This window comes from Thunnus albacares, chromosome 8 (genome assembly GCF_914725855.1).
Source record: "Thunnus albacares chromosome 8, fThuAlb1.1, whole genome shotgun sequence".
Classification (NCBI taxonomy): Eukaryota; Metazoa; Chordata; class Actinopteri; order Scombriformes; family Scombridae; genus Thunnus; species Thunnus albacares.
Genome location: NC_058113.1, coordinates 31,941,318 through 31,966,169, shown reverse-complemented (window position 1 = coordinate 31,966,169; position 24,852 = coordinate 31,941,318). Strand labels below are relative to the sequence as shown.

Genomic DNA, 24,852 nt, shown 5'->3' with positions numbered 1-24,852 from the left:
AAAAGTATTTGCAATGACAACATTATATTTAACCTTTACATCCCCCAAACCACAAACCATATTCATCCCATATTGAAATAAGAGATAGAAGAGACCATTAATTCCTTTTAGTTTTACAGTCTCAATGCACATTTCTGACCCAACTAAGGCTCAGATTGTCTCAACATGGTTCTTATATCTCCAGAACACGAACACTCTCCTGTGTTCATTCAGAAACAGATATTTATGGTATATGTTGATATATATTGTAGACATACAAGCAAAAAAATCCAAATAAATCATTTTTGGACTTTTTCGTAGAGAAAGCACAGCCTTTCTGAGCAACCAAACGTATTTGGAAAATAACAGTATGTGGCATGTCTGACTAAGACATGTATGGAAAAGCCTGCAAATCAGAGGAGTAAAAACTAAGCAAAGGGAGGTGAGGAGAGTTGAGTTTACTTTTACTCTACCTACAGTATTTGTTGATCATTTTATATCATTATTTTAAAATTCCAATTTATTTATTGATGGTTTTATTGAATGTATACATACATTCTTATTTATTATCTCTTTTTATAGTCAGTTTTAATAATGGCATCTATTTAATATTGGATTAATTAATTCATTTGCAAAGTTGTTTTTAATAAATTTAAATTTATATATCTTAAAATATAAATAAATGAACTGTTTTCAAGGTCACAGTAGCCTTAATGTGGAGACAAACTTTATCCAATTGTTCATTTCTGTTTTAATTATTTTTATTTAAATGTTTGTTTCAGATTTCATTTGTTGACACTACTGCCAGTTTCCCATTTCAGCTCCATGATGGTGCCATCGTCGTTTAAGCCTCTACTGTGTTTTCTAACGAGACTTCAATCAATCAACGCACTGATACACAATTAACTAAAAGGTCAGGTGTCACGGTCTTATACTGTTGTCCATCAGCCTCTCCTGCAAGACTGCACAGGTACATTTCCTGTGTCACACTGAGCAGCAACGGTTGTTTGAAACTACACCTGCAGACTTTTACGTGACCACAGTTTCAAGTGACTCATTGTGTGAACTTGAGTTTGGCTCAAAGGCTTGTTGATTTATGTGAAACCTGTAACTCTAACTGCTGAGATGAAGTGATGAGGAACAAGAGTGTTTCGGGAGAAAAGACAAGATGGGACTTGTCTGCATGTTGGTCCTTATAGCTTGAAGTTGAGGTTTAAAGTTCCTCTACAGTTATCAATCCAAAAAAAGTGACAAACGATAATGAATTTCTTCTGAAAACAAGACTACTCTTGCATGATTCGACCCTTGTCCTTAAGAGAAAAATAAATGAATTAAATTCTTCAGTTCCTACTATGATTGGAACAGATCACTATTCCTCACTGACAGACTCTTTTTCATAAGTGGCAACACGCTGATACTAAATTTCAATCTCTGGATTTAAACTTTATGGAAATCCTTTATTTAAAACATGCTACAGTGCTGACATTTATGCAGAAAAATGTATTGAATTTTTTAAAAACCAACTGACAGTATGACTTCTCGTAGCTTCTGGTCCTTGCTAAGTGTAGTCAATTAATCTGATAAATTCATCATTTCACTTAAACAAGAAAAACATAATAAAAATAATAAACATGAAACAAAATTAATGAATAATACCACATTTCCATTTTAGTATTTTTTCTTGCATTGATAGATTTTATTACATTCTGAAAACTTGTGGACTGTGACACACTGGGTACAAATATCGTCTTGATCTCTTTCCAGTTAGATTTTATCCTACACAGCCCTTAATGGTTCCAATTGTGTGACCAAAATTTTATTACATTTTGGTAGAAAAACAAGTTAAAAAATCATGTACACAGAGACACTGTGATATCCTCAATCCTTAGGGGACTGATTAAAGCACACAGTGCTAATACAATTCCTAAAAAAGTAGACAAAAAACCCTATCAAACAAACAAAAAAAAGAATAATGCCTTTCGATGGCCGAGAACCCAGCCGCCATAATGATGAAGTGAATATGAGCTTCTCTTGAGAGTCGATTAATCAATATAGCAACCCAATCACCAGAACAAAACGTTGGCATTGAACGTTTCTGCAAACCACAGAAACGTTTCAACACATGTAATACATATCATGTCAACATTTCCACAAACGTAGCATATAGTATATAGTGACCTGGCTCTCATTCCAGGTCACAGTGACCTGGCTTTTATTCTCCTACAATGGTGTGACAACGCTGTGGTTAAGGTCTGGTTAGGTTTAGGCACAAAGACCTCCATTTCTCAATACTTATTCTACCTATTCTGTCTGTGGCTCTCAGCCCCAACCGTTGGTTCCTACTGAAGCTATTAATCATTAAAAATGGCTCACCAATATACAGTTTCATCTCTATAAAAGGCTCAGTAATTTCCTAAAACAGCTGAGTTATGTAGTTTTCAGCAAACAGTTCTCAAACAGGAGGAAATAGGGCATTTGTTGGGGACTATTTTCAGTGGTGGATGAATCCACATTTGTGGCTCTTGTGAGTATTTCTGACAGCAGGATGGTGTGCGTGTATGTATCCATTACTGGTTTTGGTCTTTTCATGGGATTTCTTGACAACAAGAAAAATGTAGAATACATATGTAACTTCATCCTTTGTTTAAAAAATAAAGTATAGGCTCGGAGTTTGTCTGTCTGGGAGCCGGGCTGACAGGATGCTGAGCAGACACAGTGGCATTTTCTGTCGCTGCAGAGTTCGTGGCTTCTCTTTCGTCGCCTGTGGTCTCTAGTGGTAATAGTTTAAATTCCCCAGAATCACAACAACATTCCTGTAAGTTCCTTCACCTTTCTGAAGAAAAGGCAGTCTCCGGTGATGGAGGCCGCTGATAGAGGTGTGAGTGACATCTCTTATCAACTTTACAGTCGGAGGAAGAGGAGGAGGCAAACAATACGCACTGTATCTCTCAGCCTATAACTCCACCCACAGCCTGTACGGACTGTCTACTCCTAATCAGCCTGGTTCTCTCCTTAAAGGCACCTCTATGTCTGCAGCCTTGCTCTACTGTCACTGTGAATGACAGTAAATGGTTTATGCTGTTGTGGTATCCACAGCAAGTTGAGTAAATAGTTCACTGTTGCCAGCAAATAATGCGTAAAGGATACCGCTTATCTTTTCATTATGAGCAAAGTCTCTGAAAAGATCTAAACGAACAGTGAACTGATCCTACTAATGACTGCTAGTAACAAGCATTGCCTGTGAAGGCTTATGGGCCATAAAACTCAATTGTCTTCTACTAAATCTTAAAAACACAAAAGAGCCATATTACTGTATTGGGTGTCATATTTCTTGATGATGACATTTGAGTTTTAGTTGCAGGCACCCTGTTCTTGTCTGTTTCGCCGTGAAAACTACAAAACAAGCTGCAGTTGTTGCTATTAGAAATATAAAATGACTTCTTGTGCATCACATGATAGTTCCCAAGGAGACTGTCCTCCCAAGAAAAACAAGACAATAGGTTACAACGTCAGTCGGCCAAAGACATATATTTACGTTTGAGTGACAGATGCCATCTAGCAGCGGTAGTGACTCTGACCCTGAGCACTGCTGCAGTTCAGATGACATATAGATAAGTTGAAAAACTTCCTCATTCAGAGGAGGAGGTGTGGATGGAGGCATTAACCCAACAGTGGATGTACCTAACCTTATTCCCTTGATTATTATTGTTGTCTAACTTAAAGGAAATATTAACTTAAACCCACACCACATATTTCTCTAACCTTAACAAACTGCCTAAACCTAACGAGACCTTAACCACAGTGTTATTACATCACAAAAAAGCACAGACAAATGATGTTCTGCCGATTACTGCCGATAGGGGCGCCAGATTAGAAAACACTTCTGGGGTGAACATCAAACGACAAGTTTAGTCGTTTAATTTGTGGACTTGTGACACACTGACTGCAGCCAAATAGTGATTAATAAGGCAATTACACACAGGAAATTTCCTTGGCAATCTTCTTGGCATGAATTTGACATTGCTAGCTAAAATCATATTGTCCAACACTAGTCGTGTAGTGTTAGTTGTCGAGTAGCTGAAAGGGTCGATAGTTGGTGATATCCATAACAGAAATGACCAAAAGACACATTTGTTTCTCTCAAAACGTAATAGATTATTAATCATAACTGATATACCCTGATATAGACCCATAATACCTTGCATGAATTATAGCGATATGCTATAGGTGTTTTCTTTTCTTTTTGGGGAACACAGCCTGTCACACCTTAAACAGGATGATCCTTAAAGGGGACATATTCTGCGCATTTCCTGGTCTATATCTTTATTCTGGGGCTCTACTGGAATATCTTTGCATGATTTACAGTACAAAAAACTCCTTATTTAACTCATACTGACCCTTTATACAGCCCCTCAGTTCAGCCTCTGTCTCAAACAGGCCGTTTTAGCTCCTGTCTCTTTAAGGCCCGCCTCCTGATGAACCCACTCTGTTCTGATTGGTTAGCTTCCAGAAGCTGCGTCTCAGCCAACCTCTGGGGTCTCGGGATGCTACGTCAACAAACTATAGTAGTTTTCACTTCTTTTTCTCATTCTCATTTACCCGCAATGTCAACTTCTCAAGTACATCTGCACATGCTCAAGCCGAAATCCGATCCGAAGTATGTGAGTGGACAACGCAAAGAAAAACCTTAGCAACAACCTTAGCAACAAAGGCTACAGAACAGACGGCAGTTTATGGGCATGTGCAACAAGCTGAAGGTAGAAAAAAAGTTGCAAACAAAGTGTTAAAGAGCAGATTGCAGGTTGGAGACCCCAGTGAATCAATGTGTAGGAAAATGATGTAGGAACTGAATTTTCACTGAAATACGCATATATATATATATATACTACAGTGACCTCTGGAGTTGTTTTTGTGAGAGAATTTTACTTCCGCATCTGAGAGCAGATTGAAACCCTGGTCTTTAACTTGCAGAGCGCATTTCTACATATGTTAAACTCAAGCTTTGGAACTTTGACCATGTTTAGCATCCAACATCACAACCTTACATAAATAACAGAAAATCACAAAAAAGTATAATATGTCCCCTTTAATGTGATCATACCTCTGCCCTCCACTATTTAGGGAGGGAATACGCTCATTCACTTTATACCACTCTCATGTCTGTACGCTAAATACGAATTTGTCTATGGTAACTACTGTAACAGCACCTCATATATATGGACCTTAATATTATTCTACCTAGTGGACAAACATGAAAGGTATCTTCCCATGTAACTCTTGGTAAGAAAGTGAATAAACGTATTTTCCAAAAATATCAAACTTTTCCTCGTGTGACAGGCTGTGTTCCCACGTGATTTATTTCCCAACAATCTCTAAGGAAAGGGTAGATACAAGTTAATTAAGGAATAACTGGAAGTCATACCCATAACTCACACATGGTATTATGGGGCTGGGAATAAGGTGCATAAGGTGAGAACAAGAACTTCAGACCACCTTAAAAAGTACAGTTGCAGGTGGGCGGGGCTAAAAGTGACCCTGCCTTATTCATGCAGGGGGCAGGTCTGGTAGGTGTGACCCAGCAGAGCAAAAACACACATGTAAGACCAGCTCATGTGTCTCTCTGCAAGCTTCTCCTTCTCAGCCTCACACACACACACACACACACACACCAGCCTCCCGTCTCTGCACTGAGGACACTCCGGTGTGTGTGTGAGAGAGACAGACTGAGTCTAACTTTCTGGTGCTGGATCTTTAATCTTTTTCATCCCTAACTCCAAGAAAAGGCCTCATTACACTTCTCCTCCTCGTCTCACCGGGAAGAAAACATGACAGACGCAGCTACCAACATGCGGCTGAAGCTGCCAATCATCTGCTTCATCCTGCAGATCATCCTCATCATCCTCTTCGGTGTGCTGGTGCAGTACGACCATGAGACGGATGCGAGGGAGTGGCATAACCATACCCACTCTGAGTATGACAACGACTTCTACTACCGCTACCCAAGTGAGTGTCTTGTGGGTGTCTGGAAATTCAGGGAGGGTCAGAGGTTACAGTAAGGGTCAGGGGTCAAGATGCTCTTATTCTTTGACCCCAAACAGTAATCTTTGCCTTTAGATGAATGCATTTAACAAGGTTTCTCAAGAACCAGTGGTAACAGTTTGTATTAAATGCAACATGATGGGAATGGGTGTAATAAGTAATAACAGCTGCAGATTTTGTATATTAACATTGTACAAACATGTGTTGCTGAATATGTGATGTTTTGATCACATTGCATCATCTAGTAACAGACATAATTGAGGTATTTCATAGATCACATGACTACAGATCTTACATTTTGTCACTATACGAAGATCAATTTCATTTTTATTGGATAAAAGATGTGAACTACAATACCCATGATGCTACTCTACCTTCCTCTTCAGGACATGCAGGGAATATCAGAACATAATCACGCCAACAAATATATAAATACAACTTGAAAAGTCAGAATTTCCCTGAGTTAAAATGCTTTCATTCTGAAGTGCAAAAAGTAATGAGACATCTCTCTCCTGTCAGATTTCTCAAGTGACTTCCAAAGTAAAAATGAACAGCTGAACTTTGAACCCCATTTTTTACACACAGTCACAGTGCACCAACGATGATTTATTATTTGTTTGAACACTCTTAAGTCAACAACACGCTTTGTTTGAGCCGTTGTCCGCTGTGTTTGTAGTGCCTCATAAAACAGCCATAAAGACGCTACTTATCAAGTTTTAGCCCAAGATTGAAAAGATAATGTTGAAAATCTCATGTGGGAGTAAGTTATGAGCAAACCTGAAGAAATTTCAACTGTAGTTTATGAGGTATATTAAAAGGAGGGAGTTGGTCACCTGAAGATTAACAGAAATATTAAAGTCATTTGGTCATTTTTGATGTTTGTTTTTGGGGCGTGGACCCTTTTTAGCACTGAAGAAATCAGTGAATAAAAATATGTCCATAATTTCATAAATCTTTCTTTCTAATGATGCTTAACATAACTCACTAACACTGAAATGTTACCCTATTTTACATGCTCCCCCAGTGATTTTTACAGACCTGTAAGTATGCCTCCATTGCATGCTAATCCGACATATTAACATATTAAAAACATTTAGGTTTTTGTCAAACTGGTCACACTGTTAGCTAGTTGGTAAAATGTTGTTTTGTGTGTAAAAGGATGAGCAGCACTCTGGTTTCCCTAATTGGACAAGTCCTGTTCTCTCTGAGTGAACATTTCACAGAGATGTCTTCCAGTCCGCTGCTGTCCCATAGAGACAGATCGTTAATTCCCTGATTTAGATGGATTGATGGTGTAGACAAAAAAGCCTTTTTTCCTTCACAGGCCAGAGGGGAAATACAGGCCACTGTTTATAGTTTGTGAGATGCTCATTACTGGTTTCATAAAACTAATTTTCTATCCATTGACACTTACTACACACAAAACTCTTAGTTGTTTTTGAGCCTCTCAGTATAAGGTTACATGTTCCATCCAAAATGCAATGTAAATATGCTGGTTTTTCAAATGAAATGTTTAGGGTAATATATTATTACTTAAAAAGGCAGTCTCATATAAAAATATATGTTTATAATCTTATAATTTGCAGCAAATATGTTTGGAGAGAAACAGGATGCATCTGGGATTTCATTTTTATCATTAGAAAAAGCACATCACAGGTACTGTAGGTACAAGGATATTGGAAATCATCATCAATGAAAGTAAGAGTGACGCCTGCACACTGACTCCGAACTACAACATTGTTTTATTCAATAGAGTAAAATAGAATAAATAATTTATTGATTTGAAATTGATCTATTGAATGATATGTTCACTTACAATGTCTTAAATGTCTTTTCAGACCATATTTGCTTGCATGATTAACATTTTTAATGGTTTTGTTTAGGCAACTTGTGGTACTTGGTTGAGGCAAACAGGGTGTTTACTTTTTCAATATTTAACCAAAACAGAGATCTTTTCTGAACCATAAGTGACGTGTTATTGTAGCCTAAACTTAAAGGCAACAATGCACAAAGCAAACTTATACAAAGTCCTATGCCTTATATACCCACTATCCACCCTGATAACATCTGTGCGACTTCTGTGCGATACAAGAATGTAACACTTTCTAGACTGGAACATTTTCACTGACTCCAAAAAACGTATTTGCCAAAACCATTTAATACTTAATCAAATGTAATTTCTATAACACTGTGTATATATTTACAGTGAATATGACAGTTGGAACTACTGTACTCCTATATTTGTTTATTTATTGAGCCACTAATTTCCTCACAGTTCCACCTTAACAAATGCACCTTCATTAACGTGGCAGACGGCTGGTGGGCGTGTCTTAACAAGTCTGACACTGTCAGAGGTTACCTGGGTGCCTGTCTCGCTCTCGTCATGTCTCTCGCTCTGTCTCTCAGGTGTATGATGTGGTGTCCTGAGGCAAAGCAAAGAATGATGGGAATGTAAAGAGATAAATGCTCTCCTCTTACTTTACACCATTTTAAATCTCCAACTGTCCTCCTGCAGGCAGCTAACCACGCTGTTATCCCAACCATCTTCCTATCAGTCACTGAACTCTTTACCTTGACCCTGACACTGAACTAACCTGCTGGGCTTTGCAGACAAACACACATACCAGCACTGTTAGACTGAAGCTGCTAATAGCAAATATTTTGTGCCAACTTTTGTTTGAATTTGACCATTTTCAGTATTCATTATTTCACTCATACATTCTCTACTCAGGTTGAAAAAGCCTCTAAAACAGCATCCAAACTCAGACTAAGGAACTTATTAAATGCATTAAATTTAGAAATAAATAACTGAAAAACAAGTGAATAAATAAAAGGTGCCTACATGTTTGCTGTTTTTGTAACTAGCAATGATTTACATGTATAACTATTTTAATAAAAGCCAAAAAAGACAGTCGGATTCCTGACACCGGAGAGACATATTGACCCACAAGGTTTCAGGACAGGAGCTGGTGTTGTGCATTCAGCTTTTGATATGATAGCTATAAATGATTTAGAAGGTAGGAGGAGCCCTGAAACATGAAATTCAGGTTCCCATCAAAGCCTCAAACATGACCTGATTTGTCACATACCTGTTGGTTACCTGAAATGTGATGGCTTTTGTCAGTTAATATTTTTCAGTATTTTAGCACAGGTTTTACTTTTCACACCGTCTTTGGATTATCAAACTTATCATTTTTTTCTCCTTTTGGTCATTAAATCCAGCAGTTTAAAGTGTTTGTTTCTGTTCTATGCCAAAGAAGGAAGTGGTACAACTTTTCTTAAAATGTTTCTTTAAAGCATGACGAGCAAGTAATTTCCATTAAAGATTTTAAAGTTGCAGTCAAATGACAGTTAGAGCATCTTTAACTTTGTTAATGTGACATATTTCCGAATGAAACAGAGTATTTGGGCGAAGTAGCTACAGTTACGAGAGGGAGTTGTTCAAATCTGATCTGATTTGATTGGCTTTTTCAAAAGTGAGGGACCAGCAAACCAGCGAACACACACCTCCTGATGATGATATTGTTCTGCTATCTACTAAAAATCACAAACTAACAGCTGCAGTTTTATATAATGAGCGAGGTTAGCTGATGGCTCCAACTCAACTTTTGACTGGATTAAGTTTTGTAAACGGGTATTACAGGATGGGTCATTAGAATTTGACATATTTGGAATAAACTGTATCAAAAGGTAACAGCACAATTAACACAGGGACACAGGAAATGTTATAATTTTTTATTTTACCTATACTATAGGTGGCAGATCAGAAAAGGCTCATGAGTTCTTTTTGGAAGTCATATTTAATCATTTACTGTAGATGTGAGGAGTTCATTCATTACATTTAACCAACACATCATCCAGTCTAAATGACAAAGTCCTTTGCCTTCCCAAAATGACTTAATGGTTTGTCAGTGCTCCACAACAACCATTACAAATGACTGTGTTTGGTTTGCTTAGGCAGCTAAGGCAACTTTGTCAAGGTTAGACAAAGAGTGTCATGGTTAATAAAAAACAACGTTGACGGTTGGTGGGAGACAGGATGTTACTTGCAGTCACTGGTGTCTAACAGTTTTCTCCCCAGCCCTTTCCCTGAGATGTATTGATATACAGTAACAATATCACGCTACTTCCACCTTTACCCCTGACAGACACGAAGCATTAACAATAGGCAACCTCCAGGGCTGAGAAATGAAGCCAACGTAGAGGTGCCAAAAACTGCAGGTGGCCACTTGAGGCTGGCTCCAAAAGCAGGTCAATCCCCATAGACCCCCATGTTAAAATGTCCAACTCTACAGCAGAAACAACCATGATTACAGCCCGGGACAAAAAATGGTTTTGATCCCTATAGCTAACTTCCCCATTCATGACAACTGTACGGGGGGTGAATTTTTATCTAATTCACTCGTTTAAATTTTATTAAGGCTTAAAGTTATGCAAAATAAAGGGTGTGGCTGCTTTGAGTGACAGGTGCTACCACGGCAACAACATTGGTTAGGTAACGTAACCATGGTATAACCTCAGATTCACAGAGTGTAGGCATAGCCGTAGCCATCGCTATTTCAGCGTGTTTTCAGTTCATGAAAGTTAATTGTAACATTTTGGTCACCTAAAAAAGTTTTGTTCAGCGTTTGGTTGTACTAAAAGACCCTCTAAGGTGTCGTAAGTTCAGTTTTTTTCTGGTAAGTACATTTTGTTTTAATGGTTTGAAGACTTTTTTGCTAGCAAAAAATAGCATTAGCATTATCACAATTAACTATAGACTGTAAATGCATCATGCTAACCAAGCTAGCTGCTAGTGTTAGCGTCAGTTCCACCCCCTCGTCCAAATATGGTCACTTCTGGCTCCAAAAATCCAAGATGGTGATGGTGAAAATGCAACCCCCAGTTGTTGACTACACTCACATTATAGTTTAACAGCTCAGAGAACAGTTGGTCCCATGTCAGTAGCCCCTTTTGTTGCTGAATTATAAGCCTTCACACATGGACTGATGTTAAGGTTCAAAGGTCAGTATTTCAAAGCAGGAGCCAGGTAGTATTTTATACTGACATATGTTACTCTCCATGTTGAGACTTTTCCAACATTGTATTTGGTTTAGCTCTACAACAAATTTTTAATTTTCTCATTTCATGGACACAAGCCATCCCAGGCTTAGTTTCAGAGAGCACTGAAGCCACAAGATGAAAATCATACTGTAGGGTGTTTTCAGTGTTTGAACAAACACCCAGCTGTCTGTGCAGCACTGCTGTATTACAAACCACAGAAGGTGACTGTCTAAGGTTAGCAAAATAAGAGCAGAGAGTAAAGGTCCATTTGATTTAATGGTTTCAGATAATCTTTAACTTGACACCTTCATTGTCACAGGAGCTGAAACAGAAGATCACCTTCAGTGCTGTGTGTGCATACACAACCCACCTCCAACGTCCTTATTGCACACCTGAAAAAAACTACAATAAACAGATACATTCACACTCCACAGGGCATGCATACACCTGACCTTTTTTCTTCTTTTTGTCTAAAGCAGGATCATGTGCAGCTTGTAAATCCATCGTGTGTTGGTGGTCTTATAGGGCAATGTATTGTCTGTTGTATACGTTCCTGTGAGATAAGAATGGTATGTCTACTGAAAATATACCTACAGATCTCCTTCTTGTGCAACAGATCACCTGAAGGTGAACAAAGCAGGCTGTGGTTGTCTGAGAGGTCAGAGGTTTGATCCTTACAGTAGAAAAACTTTCCTGTTGAAGTGTCTTAAACTTCAAAACATGACTCTTAGATTTCTTAGTTTTAGAATTGTTAAAAATGGCTTTAAAAAGGAAGAAACAGCGGCTTACAATTCAGTAAAGACTGGTCTTGCAGTGTATTGTAGTAGACACTGTGACTATTTGTATATAGATTATTGTTAATTTTCTGTATGACTCACTAAGTGGCAAATCAGGTGAGTGGAACAGCATATGGGGTGAAATGGACATTTTAGAGATAATTATTTTATTTTATGTCATATCTTAAATTAGCAAGATATATATTTCATAATTATAATGATTAATTACTGAATACTGTATAAAATACAATAAATATATTGGTCAACCAAGTTAATTTCAGGTGCAGTTTCAAATCCTGTGTTAGACGGTGTTTACCCCAAATCATTAAAAAAAATTACTGCTTACTCCGAGTGTTATCCAGCTATATATTTTCAGATTTTAAAGTCTTCACCTCTGTTTTTTTGATTTAGGTGAACTAACTCTTTAAAGAGAAAAGGCTAAGACACTTTTTGTGGAATTTCCGGGCCTTAAAATGGTTACATTTGAAGAAAACGAAAGACAAAAATGTTATTATAGCTTCAACAGAAATCCGATGACAGTAAGACACTATTACTTCCCAGCAGAGCCTTTCATTACTTTGATTTGTATTGTGTCCTCCTGGATGTCACTGCGTGTATCTGGGCCAAAAGGCTAACGGGGACACTGGCAACACCTCCGTATGGCCATGCCAATTAACAGTCACCATGGCGACAGCAGCCACGGCACAGTGCAATATTGTGTGTGGCGCTTTGGGAAAAATAGGGAGAGTTAGAAAGCAGTGCTCACTAACTGTGTGAAGCAAGTCAATAAGGGTGGGAGGAAACAGGGTGCAAGTTGAGAGAGTTCAAATCTAAAAGAATTGGTAACCATTTTGCATAATTATATACTCTATAAATATGAAATATAGAGTTGTGTGATAACTTTAAAGTTTCACAGTCATACTATAGAGGCCTGAGTAACAACTGAACCTGAAGTCCCCATTAACCAAAGCTTATGTAACTGTGCTCATTCACAGAGAATGCCTGTTTTCAATGACAAAGCCCTCAAGTGACACAGTTATCTGCAGTGACTGGGTGTTTTTGTTGATAGAGGCTTTTGAAGAGCAGATATGAGATTGATCTAAATGACTGGAATCCTCAATGAAGTGCTGTTGGCACCTTCTACCAGGATTTTTACTGACAAAGTGCAATGACCATGTTGGGGAGCATTGCTTTTCACGTATAATCACTCTTATATAATAAATATACAAATATATTAAAAGTGTAAGTTTAAAATCAAAACAGAGGGAGAAGGACATTCAAAAAGTAGGAGTACTAGTACTTTTAATAATAACAGTTTACAATTATAAATATGCTTTGATAGAATTTTACAATACAATTCTTATAATGAACTGGAACATTACATCAAAGTCAATTACAGCTGAAATGATTAGTCAGTTAATTGATTCACTGACTGCCAAAAAATGAATTGCCAACAATTTTCATAATTGATTAATCATTTTCATTATTTATTTTATTTGTAAGGGAATCACGTATTATAATTAACATAAATCTTACCGTTTGATATATTGTACCAGTTACCTTAAAGCAAATTTTCATCTGCAGTCCCCTGGCAGAATTAAAACATATGCACACTGAGCGAACAGCACTAAACAAACAGTACACAGAATACAAAGTTACACACAAAAATCTTCTGAAATTTGAGGATGCATTGCTTTTTACTGCTTTTATCTGTTTTATATCATTGTACATTAAATATCTCTGAGTTTTGGACCAAAATTAGCAATCTGAAGATGTCACTATGGGCTCTGCAATGTCATAGAATAAACAATTTTTAAATTAATCAAAAAGTTGATTATCGATTATCTACAGATTAATTGATAATTACAATAGTTATAGCCTCAGAGTCAATGACTTGAGGTGTAACACACTGAGATAGTCTACATTTTTAATTGTGGGTCACCCACAGATTGATGTGGGTGACCCACAATACCGTTTTCAGGGCAGTAAATGGGGCTCATAGATTATAAAATGCAACATTTATAGAGAGTTGAGTGTCATCTGCATAGAAGTGAAAATTATTACTGTGCTTACAGATGTTCCCTAATGGCAACACAATAAAGCTGTGGTAAAAGTATAAATTTAAGGTAGTGGACCCAGAATTGAACCCTGTGGAACTCCACACTGTATGTTCACTGTGTGATTTTGATTTGAACAAAAGTCTAAAAACTTTACAATTTATCCAGTGTGGTTTCAGTATTATACCTTGCCCAGAAACTTCTTAAATATACTGTTTTTGTGTCATTAGTATGTCAGTCTAGTTAATCTTTTATGTTTTTGTCAATGTCCTTTGAACCCCACCCCCAGCAACCTGTGTCGATATAGGCTCTCCACAACGTTAAAAGAAGGCCACAATTAACACTAAACACTGGCCCTCCAGGTTTACGATCCCCATAATCTTATCCGGTGTTTTCTACCTCGTGCAGGTTTCCAGGATGTGCATGTGATGATCTTCATTGGTTTCGGCTTCCTTATGACCTTCCTGCAGCGTTATGGCTTCAGCAGTGTGGGCTTCAACTTCCTGATTGCTGCCTTTGCCCTGCAGTGGGCCACACTCATGCAGGGCTTCTTCCACGGCATGCATGGAGGCAAGATCCACATTGGGGTGGAAAGGTATGTGCTAAACATGCGTGTATGAATTGCCACACATACAGACACACACATAAAAAATATAGTGAATATGCAAAATATTTAAACCACTCCTACATGTTCCTATCCATCAGTTCTTTTTGTTACACTTCAAATCATGCCTGCACACATCCTGAAGTGTGTTGGAAAGTCAACATACATGACAATTTGACTGTTATCATACGCCTTAAGAACACAAACCGAATGGCAATTAGGTGAAGTCCAGAGTGTTACTACATCAATCAGTCAACCAAGCTTGTACTTATAGTGTTTTCTTACAAGAAATGCAGGTCAACGTGCTTACATTTTGAAAACAGAAATTTAAAAAAGGTTGAAGTAAATGTAGAAACAGTTGACTTACAGTATACAGCAAGTTTGAGAGACAATCAGAGGTGTATACTCAATTTGGTGATCAATTTTTGAGTTTTGTGATTACCTAAATGTAATTTTGCCATGATTATGGCTTATGTATCCACAATTCAACCAATGAAAATGTGGCATCTTTGATCGCCTTTAAGTTGTTTACCTTACCTTTAAATTTTCAGATCAACTCAATCTTGCACGAACTGCCATTAGACAATAAACTGTATTTATTTATATATATTTATATTTTCACCTGTGTTGGTGTCATTGTGATTCACAGTATTTGCTGCCTGAATAGCTGCTGAATACTCCCAAAACCAAAACGAAGTTGTGTGGCAAGATGAAATGTCACAAAAATGATATACACTCAAAACAAGATACCAAGACACTGAAGTACAAAGTACAACTTCAAAACTAACCATCAAGTCGAAGCAGCACCTCTGACAGAACATCTTTATCGACTCTGCATTGTATCATAAAGTGTTTTTGTTATTTTGTCCATGCCCTTCACAAGTAAATGCAATAACATCTCTTCTCAAACTCTGTCTGCTTCAGTATGATCAACGCTGATTTCTGCACCGGTTCTGTACTGATCTCATTCGGAGCTGTTTTGGGTAAAACAAGCCCAGTCCAGCTGCTGGTCATGGCGATATTCGAGGTCACACTGTTTGCTGTTAATGAGTTCATTCTGCTGTCTGCTCTGGGGGTGAGTTACTGACTGTAAGAAGATTCGATGTATCGATTTTGAAAACAGCAGCAACACATGCAGTGCAAAACAGCAAAGCAAAGACCCTTCAGTGCCAAAGTTGATAAGCACTTCATCAAATGTGTGCATCTGATTGTGGTCTAAAATTCTTCATGCTCCGTATATTTACTTACATCTGTATTCATCAACTCTACTACTAGACATAAAGTCTTAAAACATGTTGTGAACTACCTGTTTTAGGCTAAGGATGCTGGTGGCTCCATGACCATCCACACATTTGGAGCCTACTTCGGCCTGATGGTGACCCGGGTCCTGTACCGGCCTAACCTGGACAAGAGCAAACACAGGAACTGCTCAGTCTACCACTCTGACCTGTTCGCCATGATCGGTAAACATCTCCCAATGCAGGAGCTTTTCCTGTCAAACAAAAGACCTTTTACTGTCCAGAGTACATTATTTTTTCAAAGAGTAACTACACCCAGGCTAAAAATTCTTACTTGCATTGCCATCTAGTGATTGCTACATGCTCTGTTGACATGAGCTGCCTGGTGAATGCACATTAAAAAAATTAGTGCTGGTGATGGCTGTGACTTTAAAGAGAGGATAAAATTTTGGTCTTGGTCTTTTTTCACTTCTTTGGTTTTGTTCCCGGTATGAAACCTCACAGACTGGTTGGTAAAAATGATGCAGTTTACAGTTGCACCTCACTGCTGTTTGGGCCTTATATATGTGGAATTTCCCAATGCAGCTTGAATCACAATTGTAGTATTAAACTGTTGTGTCTCCACTTAGGTACCATCTACCTGTGGATGTTCTGGCCCAGTTTCAACTCTGCCATCACGGCTCACGGAGACGACCAGCACCGCACCGCCATGAACACCTACTACTCCCTGGCAGCTTGTACTCTGGCCACCTACGGCATGTCTGCGCTCACAGCCCATGACGGCAAACTGGATATGGTGAGGACACAGGGTCATTTTGGATAATCATTGCTGAGTTAAATTGCACTTTTCAAAATCAAATCAAGAATTAAATCTCTAACTTTAAGAATGTGATTAAGTCAAAATGTGTACTAAACTATCTGCAAAACTATCAGAGCGAAAACTTTCAACTAAAGTTAAATAATTTACAATATCCAGTAAGCATTCAGTTTTATAGATTTATCTAGAAAACAGAAGATAACTGAGCTCCTAGTTCACCATCAACATTAACACACTAAGTATTCAGAAAGGTGAAGAGGTCAAATCATTGCACCCTGACAGCAGACTGTGTGATAAATACTCATTGACACAGAAGGGCTTGAGTAAAGACAGGAACCCAGGGGAACAGACTAGAAATGATTCACTCTGCTGACTTCCTGCTGAATCTGAGCTTTTCAGAGATTGAAACTCATGATATAGTCACTAAGATAAAATGTGATGCCAATGTTTCACCTGAAGATACACACCCCACAAAATATTTAAGTTGCGGCTATGTCACATGGAGGCTCATGTGAGTTAAACATTGTATCAGCCCTGTCAAGCTCAGCTGTCAACAGTAAATCAAACTAAAATCAAGATGAGGCATTCCTGCGCTGATTGTAATCAAACCAAACAGAGATGCAATGCAGTAACCTGACAAAGGAGTGGACATACCATTTAGCATGTTGATAGTTAAGACAAGTTAATCAACTCCACACGGTGTGAAAGAGAGTGCAACATGTAATAAACAGAGTTATTGTTTGGAAAGTTATTCATGCTCACAGAAAGACTCATCTAATTACCTGTTATGTACATTTTTCTGTTGCTCTCCTCTATAGCTGGTCAGATCCATTTATGCTTCCGTTTTCCAGTTTTTTTGAGACACCAGAAGAAAAAAGTTTTAAATGTTATAGCAATTCTGTTTATCTTTCCTGAAAATATATGATGGAGTGCCACTTCCACAAACTTGTTGGCTATTTGGATTGAAAGGTCATGGAAATATATGTGCATCTCTTTTTTAAGTGCATGATGGAGCATTTCATGTGCAGATATAAATTATACTTTTTAGAGAAATGATCATCCCGACCAAATTGTGTAGTTTGACCACACAAGAATTGGCTCTGTGCGCAATAAATTAGCAATCAAATTGAAGACAAAAAAACCCCATCAGAAACATACAATATTAAACTTCAAAGCATGGGATGAGTTTATAAAAAATGTATTCTAAGTCTGTCTTAGAGTAGAATTTATGTGTTCAAAATAAAAAAAAATCTGTACTCATGCAGCATTGCACACTCAGAAATGGTGCACAAATATTATTCCACTGATGGTCAGCTAGGCTAAATAGCTGCCTTAGCTGACGTTTCAGCAGCTTTTAGCAAGAGCTCAAAGCTTCATGATATGGGTCTTTGGCTCAGTGCACTGAGGTTTAAACCTGCAATAACTAATATTTTGTCCATTTGGGGGCAGAAGAAACAAGCTAATAAATCACCACTTTTTAAGTTGATATGGCTAACTTAGATAACAGTTGTTTATTTATAAAGTTGTGGAAAACTGCAGATTTGGGTGCTAATTCTCTGCAAGTAACCCCTTTCACATGCAAGTAGTCATGTCATTAATTATAACCACTTTAAGGTGTGACTCCATCCAGGCTAAAAGTTCTGCTTGCACTGCCCTCTAGTGGTCACTGCATGCTCTGTCCCTATATTGTGCAGTGTAGCTGTTCACTATTGTGTGTACTATTGTGCAAAGCTACTTTACAACACAAGTGGTTGTGGTCTGTCATACTTGTGACTGAGCCCATCTGTGATTTTGGATGAGATCAGAAGTGCAACATTCATGTGCAACATGTGCAGCATGCATGATTTAATGCAGCTATATGTAGCTATTGCAAGAAAAATACACTATTTATTCAGTTAACTTTTCATTTATATTTTTGGTGCATCTTATTGTTTAACATGCCCTCTGATTCTGCAAAATGCATAAATAAAATTAAATAAAAATGTAGTACGTTAAGTCTTGATACCCTTTTCTCCTCCTTAGGTCCACATCCAAAATGCTGCCCTGGCCGGTGGCGTCGCAGCGGGAACAGCTGGTGAAATGATGCTGACACCTTTTGGCTCCATGATTGTTGGTTTCTTGGCTGGCATCATCTCTGTTCTGGGCTACAAGTTCCTCTCAGTAAGGATGATTCACCATTTTAGATGGTTTATGGTTGAGTGATTGAAGATGCTGTACACATTAGAGGGGGAAAAGACAAAAAAGACTCCTGACTAAACCATGAATTTTCAGCTAAGCTGTAAAAAAATATCTAGAGTGTAGATGTCTATTAGTGTTGACAGGGTTTCCATGTTGACTGCAGTCAAATAGCTCTGAAATGGTCAAATCTAATAACATTGTAATGGTAACAGGGAAAAAATCAAAAGAAAATGTCAGCAGTGCACCTGGAAAGCCTGTTTGTATTAATGGATTTGGGATATTTTAGAGTGCAGACATAGTCATACATTTTATTACCACCGTAATCAAACCTGACACAATCTACCACTCAGTGCCCTGATATCACATTTAAATATCAAAGAGAATACAGATAAGGGGGGCTGATGTGGGATTTCCACTGAGAGTCACTGTTATTAAAAATATTGGTGTTCATGAAACTGTAAAGTGCTGTTGATAAAAGTGTTCACCAAATGGTATAAAATAAAGTAAAAATGAATTATAGCCCTTTTAATGTTGCATTTCGCTCCTTCTTTTCTTCCTTTCAGCCCATTCTGGAGGAAAAGCTGAAGATCCAAGACACCTGCGGGGTTCACAACCTGCACGGCATGCCTGGCGTCCTGGGTGCTATCGTGGGAGCGGTCACTGCTGCCGTCGCAACCAAGGACGTTTATGGGAAAGGGTAAACATTTCATTTATGCTGTCATTGCCAAAAAACACCTGATGTCTGCAACAGTACACCACAGACAGCCTTAGTAAGACTGGCTGAGAAAAAAATCTTTGCTCTGTTAAAAGAATTTCTTCCTAATGAATTTTAAATAATGGAGACTGGATCCAAAGTATCGAAGTTTAAGTTGAATTTATTTTCTTGTACAAGAAGGAGCGTTTCACAGTGAAATACACAAACAGGGTTACAGGCTCGTCATAGAGCATTCACAGTTGGTTTATATACCTTACAAATGGGCGTCTCAGCTTTCTCCTAATGTCTACAGACATATTCCGCAGATAATGGCATGACATTTTCTCAGTTCTCTAATTGGTAGCCAGCTGAAGGTCCTTAAATCAAGATGACTCCCTTCTGACCTGTCTCTGACCTTTATTCCCTCCTGACTCCCTCTAACCTATGCACTGGCCTCCCGTTGTTAATCTTAGCTGCTGCGTTTGCTGTTTCTACAACTTTGCAGAGCAAAACAGGAACATTCATCATGACATACAAAAACAAGAACACGCACATAGTAAGGTTTTAAGACATCTAATCACAGTATAATTCTAATTTTTATAACATGCTCCAAATAAAACATTGCACTTATCCTCTTAGTAGTGCTTCTCAGTAGTTAAGATCATAAGATTGTGACACCAAAGTTTGAATTTGTGTATGTATATAATTGCAAAGGCAAAACACTGTTTAAATTGGAGCATACGTGTTCAATAAATAATTCCTTAGTTGACTCAGAGCCGCCTAAGGACTCTGCTTTGTAAACTACACACTGTAAGTACTGTATATGCTAGTAAGGATTAGTAGTGATAGCAGTGATAACAGCTAGTCTGTATGCAGTGTGCGAGTTAACTTCAACAAGCCGTAACTCGACTGTTTTCAGGCGAGAGAGCAAAAACAATGGCAGTGGTTTGTCCTGAATTTCCACATTTTTCCCTTATGCCACTTTGACTGAGATCATCTCAGTGAGGGTTTGACTGCAGGAGTGTATTCAGAAGCGATAACAACACTTTTGACTCCACTGACAGATCTCAGCTTTCCTCAGGCTTTTCTCACATTCCTCATTTAACGCAAAAACAGCATGCAAGCACCTGCTACAGACAGTAAATCTGTGGTTTTAGTGAAATATAAAGTCTGTTGGTTTGTGTACTGTATGTGGCATCCAGGTGAAACTTGTCATGCCTGTGCTTCATTTTTATTTGAGTTGTTCAGTAAAGAGTGACTCTCTGTTGTCTGTGTTCGCTGTCGTGTGTTTCAGTATGGAAGACGTGTTCCCTGACGTGGCAAGCGGAGAGGTAGAAGCATCTTTCCAGGGTGTTCGACAGGCCATTTCCCTGGCTGTGACCCTGGGCATGGCCCTGCTGGGAGGACTTATTGTCGGTAGGTCACACATCTTCCTCAGTTATTCCGATAACTCACAACACTCTTAAACTGAACGCACAGTAGGATTACCTATCTAAGCACTGATATTGGTGATTTCCAAGTTAAAAAATGTTAAAACAGCAAAAGTTGGTTGTAGGTTTTTCTAGAAGATTTGACACATCTGACTGTTTCAAAGGCATCTAAGTTAATGCATTTCAATGCGAAGGAGGTCATGAAACCATGTTGAAATACAGTCCATGAAATGCTGTTAAAACAACTTAAAATTGTAATTTGCAAACTAATTTTTACCCAAAACTAACTTAGATGCCTAGACATTTCTTTTTACCTGTAACTCACCAAATCAGTGTTTGATTAAAATGTAAAAAAGTAAAAAATTTTAATGCCCTTTATACATAACGACCAGGCAAGTGTTGACTGGGTTAATAATTAACACCAATGACTGGCTCAATAATTAACTGTCTCTGCTGGTAGGATTTCTGTTTTTGAGCAGAAAATTCTCTCATCAGCTAACTCATTAATGTAAATCATAAAAACAGAGCTCATAAAATGAACCATATACATGTGGTATGTGGGTTAGGTTTTCTAAATGGGCAAGGTGGTTTTATATATATATATATATATATATATATATATATATATAGCTCATTTAATTACTAGTAAACTCAATTTGCTTTACTTAAAAATGCAGAAACGCCCATCCCACAGACACACAGACAAGCTGCATACAGTAAAATCAACTCTTTCTTTTATTTAGTCTAAAATGCCTTATGCAGTACTATATTTCTCTGTGCTAATGTTATAAATTCCTCTAATATAACTGAGAGAAAAACAAGATTTCCACTGTTTTTGTCAGGCTGTAGGAGAAGGTAGAAGGCAGTGAGAAAGAACTAAAGACATTTTCATGTAAAGTATGTTAGCAGCTGCTAAAAGGGGACACATCAGTGTGTTTACATGTAGATAAGTAACCAGGTTACTCAGAGAAACCAGCTTATGTGGGTAATCAGGGAACTGGGTTACTGTAAATCTGTGCATACATGCAGCAGATCAGTAACCAGGTTTAAAAAGACTAAATGATAATAAACAAATCAAGAAACAAGAAATAAAGATACTTGCTGATACTGTATTTTTACTGGTCCTGCTCTCTTTTAATGTGCACATTACAAATAACAACACCTCTTTTCTTTTGTTAGGGTTCATTCTGAAGCTGCCCATCTTCGGTGCTCCTCCTGACACCATCTGCTTTGAGGACAGCATCTACTGGGAGGTCAGTTCACCTTATGTTGATGTAATTCTGATTTATTTCCTACTAATTTGCAAGAAGTTGCCCGGAAAATGAAGTCAGTGCTCAGTTAGTGCACTTTCAATTAACTATTTCATATAAAAGTCAGGTCAGATGAACATGCAAAACTGTTAAATCTGTCTACGGGCATATGAAGTATAAGGTATTTGATAATAAATCAATCCCTATGCTTCCTATAATTAGTACCAACTTACATAATTCTTTCCAGGAAACTTACTAGGGCTTTATTATAAAAAATTTAAAAAAACTTGTGCTTTACATGGACTTCTGCTAAACCTGTCAAACTGAAGAGTAAAAAGATGAATGTATGTATCGCCTGGACTTTCCAGGAAGAGCATTTAGTCTAACAGCCACAAGATGGCAGCGTCGCACCAACAGTTGGATGTCAGTGACCTTGATGTTGCTGAACGCTGTCAGATGAGACAATAGCGCCGTCTGACCACCAGGTGGAGCAATTTACCATCTCATGATGTGATCAACCAGGTGGATTATAGGAACAGAAACCCTCCTGGATGACGTCAGACCTTTATAACTTTGGGGATGACGTCATTTAAATCGAGCCCATTCAATCCCACAATGCAATATAAAAACGTGTCTGTTGTTATTAAACAGGTTTTTTTTTTTTTTTTAAATATATATATAGTACCAGTCAAATGTCACACAGGTACATATGTGTGTAAATATATAGATGCACATTGTAGAATTACATGTACTATATTAATGCCTCTTTTTATTATTTTATTAGATAATTTTACTAATACTAATGAGACACTTTCTCATTTTTGTTAGAAAGAAAATGAGCAAAGGTGGAATCAGTCCAGTCTTTAAGTTGTGTAATTCATAAATGCCTCATTTTAGGAAATTAAAGATAAATGAAGGTCAAATGTATGTCTAAGTGTACTGAGCAAATATTTTCACAACCCCTTAAAATGGCTTTGTTTTGTTCTTTTTTTTATTATTTGTTTTTTTATTAATATTTGATTGATTGTGTGTCCTCTGCTTGCAAGAATGACATCTAACAATACATTATTTGATGTCAATAATGAACTGAGTGCTGCTGTTTTCCACCCTTAACTCCAATTTAATCTTTATCAGTCGTATCTTTTTAATAAACATGTGAAAATGGGGAAAAAAGGATGAATGTACAGTACATGCAGCGCTTCAGTGAGACGTGGAGGATGTTGGCATTTAGAGACATTTCACCATGAGAAAATTAATGATATAAAACCAGGGAAGAGGTATTAGTGAGCACCTTGAAAAGCGACAATTTAGACTGTGTTTAGTCTGGTTAAATGGAGGAATGTCTGAGACCAGATGAGGTCATGAAAGTCTAGAAACTCAATTATCTCATTCGCTACTCTCCGTCTGTCTCTCAGGTGCCCGGAGAGGAGGAGTGTCACGAGGACCAGTTGACCACAGTGAGGACGGAGGAGTCTGAGAAGCTCAACAGTTAAACACACACACAGACAAATAGAGGCACAATCACGCACAGCACACACACACACACTCTGAGGTTTTAACATCCTAGCACTTGAGACTTCACCCTGTAGGTTGTAAAAAAAAAAATGTACTCATATCTCCCCTTGTGTTGACAATCAGCTGTCAAATGTCAGTTTTTACAAGTCAAATTTCACATTTTTTTAATTAAAAAAAAAACCCTTTTCATAGGTTATTGACAGCATTGACCACTAGAGGTAGATCTAGAGCTACGTTACTCTGTGCTACGGGCCTGTGAAAAGGGTGCAGTGGGAAATGATGTGTCTATTTGATGAAAGATGGTGTCTAATTGTCCCCTAAACCAGGCCAAGACATGGTTACAGAATTTAATTTCAGCAGCCAGTTCAAACCAAAGACAAACAGACTCTCCTGGAGCCAGAAACCTGCATTCAATACTAACTGAGTCACTGTTGGGAAACAGAAATTGGAAAATAGGTTACAACTTTTTTTTTTTTTTTTTAAATTTTAAAGGATTATAAAGGATTTTTCATGCAAAACAATGCAGAGGCATTATGATGTTTTTATGTATGTATTACCTCCTAGGTTTGGGATTTTCTGTTATTTCATTTTTTCTTATTAAACTGTATATGATTAGTTAGATAGAAATGTCACTGTTGGTTCAATTATGTACCTTTACATTATTTGTAAGTCGGATCTTTTAGACAACCATCAAAATATTTTGAGATTGGCTTAAGTGTATTTGGTTGCAGATAATAGCTGCAGTCACTGTTTGAAAAAAACATTCCTGTGAATTGAAAGTGTTTTTAATCACAATATTGGATTATTTTTTGGCAAAAAATAAATTGTTTAAGTGTGTTGTGTCTCATTTAGTGTTTAATATTAAGCTGTATAATAATGTGTTATAATGAGGGCTGAATGAAAAGTGAAATAATCAATGAAAAATTATATTATAATGATTTAGTCATTTTTAAAAAGGTGGGCGAGAGGCAAGTGGCAGTGCAATCAAGTCTCTACTTGTTATGATGAAGGCTGGTCATCATTAGTCCTTTTTTTTCTTAAAAGCTTAATGACTGTATTGCAATCACAGCGGAAAGGGTTAATGCCTCCAATCCAGATGGGGTTTGTCTCTCACTGTGTAATTAACACAGTTTCACTTTCGGGGATCAAACAGCCGAAGAAAGCGGGTGTCCTTGTTAGATATGGTCTCCTCGAGGCCTGAGTATGAGGGCTGATTAATGCCACTGAGGTGG

At 37.7% G+C, this 24,852-nt stretch overlaps 1 protein-coding gene across 2 annotated transcripts; it reads left to right on the top strand.

Annotated features, from left to right (window-relative positions):
- Positions 1–5,584: 5,584 nt before the first annotated feature.
- Positions 5,585–24,457, top strand: rhbg (Rh family B glycoprotein). Of its 2 annotated transcripts, none has more exons than XM_044360015.1 (10): positions 5,585–5,982; positions 14,303–14,489; positions 15,423–15,573; positions 15,814–15,961; positions 16,366–16,532; positions 18,576–18,713; positions 19,295–19,428; positions 20,720–20,841; positions 22,035–22,108; positions 23,521–24,457. In XM_044360015.1, exons 1-10 carry the CDS (start codon positions 5,805–5,807, stop codon positions 23,596–23,598), a joined length of 1,377 nt encoding a protein of 458 aa, XP_044215950.1. In that variant the 5' UTR covers positions 5,585–5,804; the 3' UTR covers positions 23,599–24,457. The 2 variants fall into 2 exon arrangements, with proteins under 2 accessions (XP_044215950.1, XP_044215951.1); XM_044360016.1 differs by lacking the exon at positions 5,585–5,982 and adding an exon at positions 10,658–10,697.
- Positions 24,458–24,852: the final 395 nt, after the last annotated feature.

Bases quoted from the DNA above. Each gene is read 5' to 3' on its own strand.
- rhbg (XM_044360015.1), top strand. From the start codon at position 5,805: ATGACAGACGCAGCTACCAACATGCGGCTGAAGCTGCCAATCATCTGC. The intron at 5,983-14,302 runs GTGAGTGTCTTG...TACCTCGTGCAG, and splicing joins CTTCTACTACCGCTACCCAA to GTTTCCAGGATGTGCATGTG. The intron at 15,574-15,813 runs GTGAGTTACTGA...TACCTGTTTTAG, and splicing joins TTCTGCTGTCTGCTCTGGGG to GCTAAGGATGCTGGTGGCTC.